We start from the raw sequence: 14,109 nt of genomic DNA, 5'->3' as shown, positions 1-14,109 counted from the left end.
CAAACATAATCCTATGTTTGTTATGGACTCTGGAAATAGCTTCTTTCTTTTTCTTTTCTTTTCTTTTCTTTTTCTTTTTCTTTTTACCCCTCAGCCATATAAAACGCTGATGGAGTATTGTTGTCATCCTGTTGGGCGGACAGCGTGGACACCATGGACACCCAAGTATGTAGAGGCAATAACTCGGGAACAAGACCATGTAGCATTTTTGAAATTCATACCATCTGCTAAAAATCTTGGACGAGTTTCAGTGACTTCGACCTCAAGGTCAAGGTCAGAGATCAAATTTTCTGAAAATCTTATGAATGCAGTAACTCAAGAAGAATATCACCTCGGATTTTCAAATTAATCCCATTTGCTAGGAGGCTGGGGGATAGTACTGCTGGCCACCAGTATTTTTATTGTGGGGAAACCATCCTTATCCCATATGTTATAACATTCAACGTCACCTAATCACTAGCCTATGAAATGAAATGGTGTAGCCTTGCCTGTGCGACTCGCATCAGGAAGTGGCCAGTGCCCGTCACCAGCCTATCAGGACAGCGTGTCATTAAGTCCACGAATATTTAGCTTTGCATTTGCTCTCATTTTGCATTCTGAAGATTTTCCCTCACTATACCCAAATCCTGGAAACCACCCAACTGATTAGTCCAGGAAGCAGCCACTAAACTTTTTAACAATGATCCTCTATTGGTGAGAGAGTTTACCCCCCAAGTAAAATCAAGGGCCAGAAAATTATCAGAATTTTCTACTCTGAGAGCTGTTTCAAATAACCTGATCAAGACTGATTATTTGACTCTGTGTAGACATTTGAAGAACTAGTACTTTTGTAGGGTGGCTGGTAATAGAACAAAACAAATATATTTGTCAGAGTGAGAGTCTGCTTGGCACCCCGGCAATTGCCAGCGACTGGTACATTACAAAACAGCAAATGTGTTTTGTATTTCAAATCTCACTACTTCCTCTCTTCATTGGAATGTTTGTTTCTAACATTTACCATGAAGCAAAATTAAGACATCCTATACCAACAGAAGGGTACAACAGTGAATAATTGAGCCAGTTGTAATTGATGAACATAATTCATTGGCTTTAAGTAAACATTGTCAACATATAAACATATGTCTCATTCTTAGTATTGTGCTGATAGAACAGAACAATCACAGATTTCTTGTTGTTGTTTCTTATTTTTCCCTGGCTTTGGAGTGTAATGCAGCACACCCCACATGAGGATAACTGTTCCATGTGTAGTTAAGTCTGTTGCTTTTTAAGGGGCAGCAGTATTTTTCAGCATGCAGCAAAAACACTGAGTAGGATTTTAAAGCCCTGATCAGCATGGTCTATGGCATTTCTTTGGAAGCTTAATGTTAAATTGCCAACAATATCCCTACTAATAAGGATGAGCTCATGGGAATGCAGCTGGCATATGTAGGTATGTTTTCATTGTGGGAGGATTGCTTTGGGCCATACCTTAGTCAAACCAATCCATCAGTGTATGTTCTTTCATCAGTGGTAATTTTGGAATACTTTTTTTTTAAAGCTGGATATTGCTTTGGCTGTTTGCGTGAGAGGGTCACTTTATCTTTCAGTGCAGGGATGAGCCACCAATGGCCTTTAACCTCAGGAAACTTCAGGTTGTGTATTGTATTTGCTGTTCTATTGTCCGTGCCCAAGAGCAGAATAAGGTGCTTACTGAAGATGGCCATTTGATGAAAGCACTCTGACGGCAACCAGCTGTCTCTGTTGCTGTGGTAACCCCCGTAAGAACAGCAAGACGGCAGAGTGATCAGGTTTCTGTGGTAACTGCTGACTACTGCTATTTTGGTCTTCTGAGCTTATATAGTGGCTGGAAGTCAAGAGAGCTAAAAATGAGGCTTATTGTAGTTAATGGGCTTTCAGTAAGGTCTTATATACCATGAAAGCAACACTAATGTATTTGATTGGATCATGACCTCTGACCCTAAATCCTTACTAAATAGGTGCAAGGCCCAGTGGTAAACTATTGCCTACTGTTGTACAGCCAGCACTACAAAAGAGGGATTATCCAGTACTGCCATAGAGACCCCATACTAAAGACTTAACCCAGGGGTGTCAGAGATTGTATCTCTAAAGGCCACACTGGGAAATTAGAACCAGACATCCAGTTATCTTTTTTATTAAACAAAACCCAAAACAAAATTTAAAAAATTCCCCTCTCGCCCCTGCAGGCGGTGATTATCCTTCAAGCTTGGGTCCTCTACCAGAGGCCTGGGAGCTTGAGGGTCCTGCGCAGTATATCTGCTGTTTCTAGACCTGTGCTTTTCTGGACAGAGAACTCTGATGTTGTTCCTGGGATCTGCTGGATCCATTTGCCATTGCCTTGCTCAGGAGTCACTGCATTGAGTGCTCCGATTACCACTAGGATCACTGTTGCCTTCTCTGTTGAGCTTTCGTGTTCCTTCTTCCTGATGTTGCTATCAGTCGGTATAGCTACATATATCACTATGGCCGTCTTCCTCTGCTTGTCCACCACTAATATGTCCAGTTGGTTAGCCATCACCAGTTTGTCCATCTATATGTAGAAGTCCCACAGGATCTTAGCTTGGTCGTTCTCGACCTCCCTAGGGGCCATCTTCTGTCTCGCCATTTTGACCTCCGGACTTCCAGGTCATATTCAGCACACATGTCTCCAGTTGACGAATTAGAATATAGAACTGCCATTTGGTACACTTCTATGCTTTGTCAGAAACATATATCTGAGCCACTAAGTTTAAATGACCACAGTCTATTGTTAAACGATTTGACTACGTGGTGCGTGAAATTGTGTAAAAAGCCCATTTAATTGCATTAATTTAACCATTCTTTTTTTTTTTTTCAAGCTGGCCTTCCTCAGTAGTGTTAACCTTGCTGTTTTAATAGCTGCTTTATTTTTTCTCTCTCTGCCTTGTACAAAATGTACATTTGCAGACAAATCAAGGCAAACAAAGAAATAAAGGAAAATCAGTATTATGGAAAATCTCCACAACAGCAAATACTTCTATTAACCCTCCAATGTCAGAACTTCCTATTCCCTGACAGTTATTGTGCTTTTTAAATTTAAAATACACGGAGAACAGTCTTGGCTATTTTTACGGTCCTCTCTAAATCCAAGATATTGTTAGATACATCATCTATTGTTATGTTACCAACCTTATCACATTACTAAATATCTGTATATGGATTTAAGGCTGGTTGTGAATGTATTCAACAGACAGGACCAGCTCCCGGGCCATTTGCTGTTGCCATCCTTAACTTCAGCATTGCATAGCCTGTGCCAACAGAAACACAGCTGAATATCCTGAGCTTTAATAATCAGAGACTTGGCAAGAACCAGTAGCGGTGAGGTAATTCTGCATCTCTTTAGTTTATTCTCACCCTGCTCTCTTTTGCATATTGCTGAATTTATTTGAGTACTTAACTATGTTTGTTTTCATGTTTTCTTTAAGCAGGTTTAAATATTTAAACCTGCTTAAAGTGCCTTCATCTCTGGTATGTCAGCAAATTTGATTCCCACCAGAGTCACAAGATAGGTAGTTGCTGGTGCATTTGTGGCTTAAATTACAGTTGGTGGATAATTTAAGAGTATCCTTGATATTAATTTTAAGTGGTGATGTATTTCTTTGTTATAAGTTGTTAAGAGTTGAATTGTTTAAAGCATAAAATATTCTGAACATTGACATACACTATCAGTGTTAGTACTGGCGTTCAAATTCCCATGGTGATCATCCAATTGAAAGCTTCTTATCCCTCCAAATCCCTGCTTGTCTGGATAACGTTCACCTGTAATTACTCCAAGAGAACTCCGAAGGATGCAACTAACCTCAAAAACCAAGCAGGTTCAGTGTAAGCAGAGTCAATTTAATGAGATAAGCTGGTCCCTATGCTGTTGGTGGGTGAGATGACGCATTATAACATGACTGTTTTTGGTGTTCACCCTCCTCCATAATTATTATGTGTGCTTGGCTGCTGATGAAAAGTATTTTTAGGTTACCAGAATGAGCTTTAATGGGAATAAGGCTTGAAGCACAATGATATGGACAGAATCTCATACCAGTCTGTGTGAAGAGTATTTACCAGTTCACTTAAGGGGCAGGTAAACATGGTGGAGCTTTGCTGTCTGCCACTAAAAGAACAGACTCACAACGTACCGGGGTATCCTTTAACTTACCTTATCTCTATTTAATTACCTTAACATTGCCAGTCAGGATAAGCGGTCACGAGAAGCTGGTTATCAACTCACTAAATTAACCCAGGGTTTCCAGAGCTAGGCAGGAACACATGTATGAACTTGAGTGAAATCTCATACGTAATTCATAGAGTTTAATAATATGTCAGCCCACCCTGACAGAGTCGAAGCTATAACAGCTTCAACTCTTCTTTGAGAAATACATTTCTGAGATGGACACTGATGTTGGAGGCGAAGGCCTGGCTCACAGTGTCCTTAGTCCCAAAGGTGTTCTATCAGTTTGAGGTCAGGACTCTGTGCAGGCCAGTGAAGTTCTTCCACACCAAACTCCCTCATCCATTTCTTTATGGACCTTGCTTTTTGCACTGATGCACAGCCATGTTGAAACAGGAAGGGCCCATTCCCAAACAAACAAAGTTGGGAGCATGAAATCGTCCAAAATGTCTTGCTGAAGCATTAAGAGTTCTTTTCACTAGAAATAAGGGGCCGAGTCCAACTCCTGAAAAACAACCACACACTATAATCCCCTCACCCCCCACCAAACAGATAAGTACCATTCTCATGGCAACCGCCAAACCCAGACACATTTGTTGCATTGCCAGACAGAGAAGCATGATAACATGAGGGCCACGTGAAGCTTGGAGGTCAGTACTGATTGACTCTGTGGACTATGCGCCTCAGCGTCCACTGACCCTGCTCTGTGATTTTATGTAGCCTACCACTTTATGGCTTAGTTGCTGTCATTCCCAAACATTTGGGATTTTGTGGAGCTTTTTCTTTCTTTCTCAGAATTGTGGTAAAATTAGTATTTCCATCCTCTTTATCATCAGGGTAGTATGGCCATAAGCTATACGGCCTTCCAATTCATCCATGTGAGTGTGTGTGAATATTACATAAAAATGCTTAGGTGTGTATATATAAAAGCACTGTATGAATGTGTGTGACTGAGTAAATGAGACTTGTAGTGAAAGCACTTTAAGTGCTCAAAACTGAGTGGAAAGGCGTTGTACAAGTACTAGTCCATTTACTATTAATCAGACTCTCATTACGCTTAGTAGTGTTTGTTGCTCGTGTTTTGTAAAGGAGCAGTGCGTTACTAAATCATTGGCGGTTGCTATCTTTTGTTTTTGTTTTTTGTTTTTTTAATCATTCCTCTCTGTGGATCCTCAAGGAAGCACAGTAATAATTGAATTGGCTCAGCAGCATCTTGTAGAGGAAATTGCTGCATTTGTCATCATCTTGTTCAACCATAAACGTGATATTGCAGCTAATCTTGTCAGCCTTTTAATTTTCCATTGCTTTCCACATCATCACTCTAGTGTTTCAGCAGGCTGAAAAAAGAAAGGAAGTGCCTCATGACCCGAATGTTATTGAATCTAATAAATTGATCAAGTGAGAAATTATGCCTCTGACGTGAGCTGATGATAATGTTAAACCGTCCCCTCAACAGCTTTGTGGGGACAAAAATATTTAAACCTGAGTTTTCTCCATTTAAAATGGGTCAGTGGACATTTTGATAAATGACATGATACTTGGCTGAGGCTAAAAGTAAAAGGGTGTGTGTGTGTGTGTGTGTGTGTGTGTGTGTGTGTGTGTGTGTGTGTGTGTGTGTCAAAGAGGCTGCTGCTTAAATTAATTTGTATTAAATAAAGGTTAACAGAAAATAATAATTTCTTTTGTATTATTAACAGATTTGAAGGGTCTTCCGTATCTCTAAAAGATTGCTTCATCCATTTTCCTGTAGGGTCATTTGGGGTTGTCATGGTTACCTCTGCAGGAGGAGACTAAGTAGCAAACCTCCCCCACCTCCCTTTATTAAAATCCATGTTATTGATTGGCTGGACTGGCATCTTCAGACTCCCCTTTGTACTTATTCTGCTGGTTTACTAGAGGAAGAGGAGGACAGAACTGGCTCACAGTTGTGTTGCCCTGCTGTCATTCAAAGACGGGCCCCAATCAAGAAAACGTGACCAAACCAGAGCCCTCACTAATAAATGTGCTCTATGAAAGTTGACTAGCTTCTGATTAGATGTGGGTATTGATATGGACTCCCAAAGGCTTTGGTTTTTGTTCCTTTTCTTTTTGAAAGAGCAACAAAACATCAGGTTTAACCAAAAATATATATATTTTTTTTACTTTTTTGAAGTAGCAAATGTTAGTGTGCTGATGGCTCCAGTGGATATGTCAGTGGAATGGAGGGTAAGTTATCTGGTGCTGCTTTATTTGGTGTGCAGCTGACGGGCTATGTGTAGTCAGGAACTGTATGGCAGCCGTGTTTCTGATCTTTTTCTTTGCACACGGCCTTTATATTGTATAGCAGGTGGTCCTGTACATTTCGTATTGATATTCATGAAGTGGACTGTTTGCTCAGCGCGTGGGTGAAGGCCTGCTGATTTTGTGTGTGTGTGTGTTATGTTTTAGTTGTGTATCTGTGTGTGCTTGTGTGTTAGGAATATGCGAGCTGTTGCTGATATCTGTGTTTACAAAGTGGCCTGTTGTGGATGGCTTAATAAGCCTTGTTTGGTGTTTTTTGCTTTTGTGTGTTTTTTCTTTCTGCCACCTGTGCTTGTTTTTCATGTATTGCTTTTATTCTCTAATGATATTAAAAAAGATATTTTAAATGGGGAAGAAGGTTTATTTTGATTGTATCAGCATCTACAAAGCTCCTGCACAAAATCCCAGTTGTTGTAAGATTACAACAGCAATTGCCTTGTCCATCAGTTATTCTCCTTTTTTCCAGTTGCTTTATTGACATGAACGGAACGCAATGTTAATGCCAATGCATTTAAGGCCTCCCCAAAGCAGTTTTGTATGTTGCATTTTATTTTAAATCTTTTTTTAAATGAAGATAACAAATCTTGTAAAACAATGATCTTCTAGGTGCTTAAAAAGACACTTAAAAAGCAGATTTTCTGCTGGCATCTCTCTGGAAGTTTTTATTGTTTTACTTTCTAGTCTTCGTGTAAATTATGCTTTCTCTGATTTAAAATTATTGGCTTTTTTGATATTATGATTACACACTTGTAAATTAGATGAATATTTTTGGGCTGCTGTGTTTAAGTGGCACCTTAATTGCAGAAGACTCTCAGTTTTTGTCCTGGAACGGGTTCTATATTTATGTTTGGATGTTGAGCATTATACAATACAAATATGGATACAGTCTGTCTTCTGATTAATAGAGACTTAGCTGTTAGATCTTTTTTCCGCGCAAGGGAAAAGTACCAGTTTGGCTCTACGTTCTTTGTTTCAACTGTTTCCATAGATACCCAAAATAAATTCCTCGTATGTTTAGATGAGTTACTTTAACTGTCTCTGTCCTCGGTTAACACAGTTCTTAAGTTTGAAGATCATTAATTTTTCAGTGCTGATAATAATCTAACATGTGTGCACAAATGGTAGCTACTGTGAACATTTCTCTTGGCAATAAGTAACAGAGCCTTGTTAGAAATAACACTAAATAAGCTCTGAGCTATTCATATAGCCTGGAATTTTTTTTTTCTGCATTAAAGGCATGTTGTCAACCCTGCACATTTACACGAAGGTAAAGCCAAAATCTCAAAACCATGGACCCTGTTACACATGCACTTTTGCTGCGGTGAGAGATGTCCATCTTAGTAAAAGGTCAGCAGAGGTAGTCGGACCAAGACAGGCTCTCCTTCCCAATCAGCAAGGGCCTGCAATATGAGCCAGGCTATGAGGCCCTGCCTAATCAGCACTGCCAACTAGCATTTCAAGCATGAACAGCTGAGCTGCAGTGACTTACAACATACATTGGGATGCAGGCAGCCTCCAAGACCCTCCTAGCTTTGTCTCATGCCACCCGCAAACTGCTTCTTACAAGAAAACACGAGATTAATGCACGTCTTTAAGCACAGCCATCACCCTGTTACAGCAACCTATTCCCAGTGCTGAAAGTTACAGCTCTGTTTGTAGATTAAGTCAACTAAACTATCTGAAAATGTGTCTGTATTGCTTTTTTTTATTCCCAGTGCTAATCCAATATGCATTTGTGCGTCTTAACCCCTTCCAAGCTCTTTAAACGTTTTAAATGTAATCAGCAGTTCAACAACATGAAAGAAGAAACTCGTAGGATACAGTTCAGCTCCATATGTGAGCAGTAAAGCTTGTCCCCAAGAAACTTGCCACTTCTTTATTTATTTACAAAAAGGAGCGTCCATCTAATATTAGCAAGGTGTACCTGATGAAATAGCTGGTGATTTAAGATTTTTTTGACCAGAGTACAAATACAATGCTATTGCATTTACATAGAATTTTTCAGGTATCTGTTCTCTACTTATTATACCACAGATAACTTTTTACTTTTACTTCCTACATTTTTACACAAAAAGCTGTACTTTCTACTTCTACATATTAAAAATTATTTTCTACTTACATCTACAAACAGGCTCGTTACTCTAGGTTGTGGTTTAAGTACTTCAGAACCTAAATAGTGCTTTTTTAAGTTAACATTTCAATCAGCTCAACAAAGCTTGTTGCACGCTGTGTTGTGTGAAGGTGCGGAGCTGTATGTTTCAGGGAGAGAAAAGAATTCAAGCTAACTTTAGTCACAAAGACAAACGATGTAAGACGTTAGACAGGACAGGGGAGTGAGAAGCAAGGTTAGATTTAAAGGACTGAACAGTGAAGTTTGTATGATGTAGTTTCAATATTGTGAAATGTCCTGTAAACAAAGTAAGCTATACTAACTTTGCGTTACTCAAATGTCAAAACTACTGTGTAGTTTAGTGCTGGATTGCACAGCTTGTCATACTGTGGTGAGTTTGAAGCATTGTCTTGGACTGATGCACAGTGGGTGTGGTCCTCATGGTTATGCTAGGCTATGTCAAGTGTAGCAGAAATGAACTTGAATTTAAGCTGATGATGCTCAGACTCATTCACTGAATTCCACCTTTATACCAACTGTATACCGTCTAGTTAAAGACAGTATAAACAGTATAGTGTCAGTGTAGGGGATGGACAGCAGCCAGGACGGCTTACAAAACGTCTTGTTAAATTCAGTTGTGTAAATCCTGTATGTTTTCACTTTTACTTGAGTAAAGTTGCTTCAATACTTCAACTTTTACTGGAGTATTTTTGTTGACCAAAAGTTCTTTTTGTCATCAAGCTGAACTAAATTGCGTCTTTGAGAAAAGAGCCAGCATTGTAGAGGAAATAGGAGTTCTTGATTTATGATGCAAAGATAAGAGAAGACAACTTGAGAGCTTTGTACACAAAAATACATTAAAAACATGACAGTTTTATCTTGATATTGCTTTAAAAATTAAATTTTCAAATTCAAATTCAAATTTCAAATAATTTTCAAATTTTGCATAATTTTCAAATTTTTTATTCAAATAAAAATTATTGGAAGAAAAGATATTGTTGAAATTAAAATTCCTAGTGCAGTGTATGTTGTATGTCATAAATAAATGCATTACTCAAAGAATCAGAATGGGATTAGAGCTATCTGTCGACACAGGGATCAGCCATGCTGTTTTGAAAGTATTTTAAAAGGACAGAATATTGATAAGATTGCATGCGCCGATCTGAATCAATTTCCTTATTGATGTCATGATCAGACTGTGTAGTGTACATTATGATTTTTATAGTTCACTAGGAGCACAGAAAGTAAAGGTGATCTGAGACGTAATACCGCCTACTTCCTGGATCTGGATCAATTAAAAAAATGAAACATTTCATTAACTTAAATAAATGGTAACTTGTTTGGCTACAGAAAAACCACTATGGAGAGAACAAAAATATTTGCATGAGATTAAGGTGCTGCAAAAGCTGCACTTTGATGAACAGTGCTCATCAAACTTGGAGGCTTATAATGTATTTGACCATTTGGAAGTGGTTCTTTATTATCATCCTTCAAAAAGGATCAGTGATTTTTATTTAAAACACAAATTAACTGACGTCTTACTTTTTCTTTTCTTGTAACTGATGGACACACTTTGTGTATGTGCGTATATGAGATAGAAGACTGCGTGTATGTCTGAATAGGCGTGTTCACGTGTGTCTCACGTCATGTCTTTTATCATTCAAGTCAGGCCAGCAGTCTGCCGACTGTCCCCCCTCTTCAGTAAAGGTCACATCTTTTGTTGTCTCCAGTGACATTTAGTCCTGAATCTGCCTGATAGAATTTGTCCCTCCAATTCATCTTCTTACTCTCAAACCCGACTCTCTCGCTATTTTCTGGCTAGTATTAACTCTTGGTAGTAATTGTAGCAGCCAACGAGGCTAAAGGAAAGTGCAGTTAGAGCATGAAGTGTCACCAGGTTGGGTCATGGCAATGTAACAAATAAAATTAGTGTGTGGAAGAATTGTCTCCTCACATTGACGTTAGATTGAACCATTAGTTTAAGTATGCAGGATTTTGATGATTAATAAAGTTTGTCAAACATGGTAGGTTCTCAAAGCCATTTTTCATTGTAAATTCCATTCAGTAACATGAATTTGGAATAATGTAGCGCTTACTCCCAGCAGGACGTGGAGTGCATGGACTGGTGAACTAAGCATGATTTCAGTCAAGCTTCATGATTGTAGTTAGTTGCAGAGCCATGTAAATGAGAGAACCTTGTTCTGCATATCAAATTAAATAGCTGTTAAAACAGAGGCAATGTGAGTCTGGCTAGCTGAAATCAGTGTCACAATAACTCTTACATTTTCTGAGGAGTAAAAGCTCTTTTCTGTCTCAGCTTTTTGTTCTTTGACTTGACTACAGCAGCTTCCTATAACCCTCAGGTCATCCTCTGTCTGAAATAAGTTGTTTCAGCACCTTTCCCTTTAAATGAACTTCTTGTGATTCGCCGCCCCTCACAAACTAAAAGGTTAAACAGCAGGTGGTCGTGGACTCTGACTCTTATCTGCTCCCTTACAGAGTGCACACTTAGGATTACTTGTAAATGCACTGATCTCATCATTTTAGACTTTGGTAAATCAAAATATACCAGCATTTACATAATGCTTTTCTAGGCCACTTAAAGCCCTTTAGACGATATGAACTATATATGTTTTTACTGTTTATGAAAAGTTGGGGAGTTTTTGTACAAACTAAAAATAGATCTACCCTTTAGTTACCGGTAACAAAAACCATTTCACGTTTCTGACAGCCAATAAATCCAAATCCAGAATGATGTAAAACAGGGATAAATAAATGTTGTATTCTGATGTCAAGCTTTAATTGTTTTGGGAGTTTGAATGTGTGACATTTGGATTATGAATATACTAACACTGTATATTAGTTATGGCTAGATTTATTGGCTGGATGAAGAGTGCTTTTCCAGCCAGACAGCAGTGGTTGAGAGACCAGACACTGCAGACTTACAGCAGCTGCTAAGCCTGTTTTTCCATAGACCTAACTGAAAGAGCTTCTCTGCTGGGATGAGAGCCTCCACTTCACTGCAATGAATAGCTGTCCAGCTGCACTTAATTTATGCACGTGTGTGTTTCTGAGTGCAAATGAGGCTGGGTTTCTGAATCTTTTGTCTGCCTTTCTTATCCTCCGTGTGATTCACAGGAAATTAACATGACAACCCAACCAAAATACAGTACCTTGCCAGTATGGCATTGTTTACGTCAGCTAATAAGATCTCTAAACTTTACACCAAATGCACGAGGGAGATGTCCTGCTTTGTCGCCAGAAAACAGGATGGTATTGGAAAATTTGCCATTCAGTGTTTAATTACAGCCTTGACTTCTACCAACTATTTACAGATAATCAACATGGTGATCGATCTTTAAATAATTTTTGTTTTGTAGTAAGTCCCCGGGTTTTGCCATTTCCCTTTAGTTTTAGCTAAAGTCCACGATCACTCCCTGCCAGGCTGCGGCAGGGAGTGATTTATCATTTATCATTATGCAAGTTTGTGGAAATAAATAATTAAATGACAATCTTTTCTTAAGTTGTGCACAATTTTTCCAAATTCTATGAGTATCCATGATCGCAGTATCAAACAGAATAATTGAGATATGATTTATTTATTTATTTTTTTTAATTCTTCTGTTATGTTGTTTAATCATCAACTTCAGTATGCGTGCAGAGTGGCTGTACAAAGAGCAAGTCAGCAGCTGATTGTGTGGAAAGACTTTACCTATAATCTTCAGCCACTCCGTAGTGAATCATTATTTTATGTCTGAAACGTTGGCTTGAGGCTAGTGCTGTTTCCTTTTCTTGGATTTAATTTTTAACCAAAAAAACCTTTTTCACACATAGCCGAGGCCTCTGGCTTTTTTGCTCCTTAATTAAAGGTGCTAGATTTTTAATTAAGGGGTGTTAACTCGCTACCATTTTGTGAGCATCACCCAATTAGCACTTATTTCCTTAAATAGTTCAATTTTTTTTTTTCCATTGAGTTCATTTTTGCAATGATCCAGCTCAAATTTGCCTTTTTATTTTCCTCTGCGCTGTCATATATAAACCATTACAATGGTGGAAGCTCATATTAAACATGGCCAGAAATAATGAGTTCAGTACAAGTATTCTCCAAGATCCAGGAGCCCAAGCTTCAGTCTGCAGTAATTGCTCAGTTTCTGACAGTCTGTGTAGAAACTTGATATGATCATCTGAAGTATGGAGGTCCTCCTACCTCGTGTTTGTCTTTTGTTTGTGAGGGGCAGCATATAAAAAGGAAGCTGCCTTAAATTCAAGGTAGCTTATTAAGGGATTGGAGCTAAAAGGGTTGTTTTAGCCTGTAGATGACCTGAAGAGCTAAACGAAGGCCCAGTGAAAATAATTAAGGATTATGAGTGAGTAGAAATGTCACAGTTCACAATACCAGCTGTCGCTTTTGTACTGTAACACCGTTCTCAGAACAAAATTGCAAACAGAAGGCAGAGGACTCTTAGGGTTTTTCGTTGACCAATCCTAACCCTTTAAAATTTAAAATTCAGCTTGCTTTTCCCTTTAGGTTCTATATTTGGTTCCATTTTTGCGGTTACACTCGACAGCACCTGCAAACTAACAAGCTAACACAGAACACACCAGAAAGAAAAGTTTATACTGAAGGTAGATGGTTTCAGCGGAGTTGTGAGACCTCCCATTTGCCCATGAGACAACATCTATTTTCAAAGAACAAAATTTGTGTTGTCATTTTGAAGTTTCAATTCAAACACCAGTAAAAGCAAAGTTTCAGACAGAGCGCAGAGGCATCAAGAGTGGCTCAGCTGAAATCTGCAGCACAAAACACACTGTTTCTTTGAGCCCAATCCTAAAGTGGTACAGCTGTAATGGTTAGTTTAGTTTTTATGTGCAGTCAGTTTGATGGTGGAAAGCTGTGCTGTAAGATACAGGCGAAACACATGATTAAATATTGCTTTCTAATGTTTCTCTTCTTCAGTTTTTTCTTTTTAAATCGAGCCTTCTTATATGGGCTCAAAATGTGGTCATAAATATTTTGTACTTGTAAAAAAGATTTGTATGTGTAAAAAGAATTTGTGTGTGCGTAAAAAAGATTTGTATGTGTAAAAAAGATTTGTGTGTGCGTAAAAAAGATTTGTGTGTGGACTTAGAAAAAAAAACCCTGCAAGTTACAAGTACGGCTTTTTGACCCTATTTTTCTTCCCTTCATCTGATTGGTCAATGTCATGTCAATCACAAATGTAACAATCCAATCAGAGAACAGATGGGTTTGGCTGTCGAGGGGCGCTTTTTTTGAACTGCAGGTCTTTGAAGGGAATAAATGCCCTTTTACATGCCAACCCAGCGTTTTCCTTCATCACCACGAAGGAAAACAGTCTGTGGTCGTCCGAGTTTGGTGATTTTTGTGTCACAGGTCTACGTGTTTAATACAGGGACTTCCACAGCCTTTTCAACAGCGCTGCGGACCGCGGGGTGGGGGCGGGCAGTGTTTTGGAAATGACAGTCTTCATTACAAAGCTTTCTTCGTTATGAATTAGCATACATG

The 14,109-nt window shown here is 38.7% G+C and overlaps 1 protein-coding gene across 6 annotated transcripts in view; it reads left to right on the top strand.

Moving 5' to 3' along the window:
- The window catches only part of LOC308392937 (suppressor of tumorigenicity 7 protein homolog), a 61,712-nt gene that overhangs the window by 27,438 nt on the left and 20,165 nt on the right, over positions 1-14,109 (top strand). The window contains exon 1 of one of the 6 annotated variants that reach the window (XM_080876318.1): positions 6,164-6,400. The exons of the other annotated variants lie outside the window; for them this stretch is intronic. Within the exon in view, the coding sequence (XP_080732444.1) occupies positions 6,394-6,400 (7 nt within the window). The 5' untranslated portion in view covers positions 6,164-6,393. Of the gene's footprint in view, positions 1-6,163; positions 6,401-14,109 lie in introns of those variants that run through there. 6 annotated transcript variants of the gene reach the window in all.

This window comes from Rhamphochromis sp. 'chilingali' (genome assembly GCF_963969265.1).
Source record: "Rhamphochromis sp. 'chilingali' genome assembly, chromosome: 2".
In the NCBI taxonomy this organism is placed as follows: Eukaryota; Metazoa; Chordata; class Actinopteri; order Cichliformes; family Cichlidae; genus Rhamphochromis; species Rhamphochromis sp. 'chilingali'.
The sequence above is the reverse complement of the archived record's forward strand: the minus strand, read 5'-3'. Positions and strand labels throughout refer to the sequence as shown.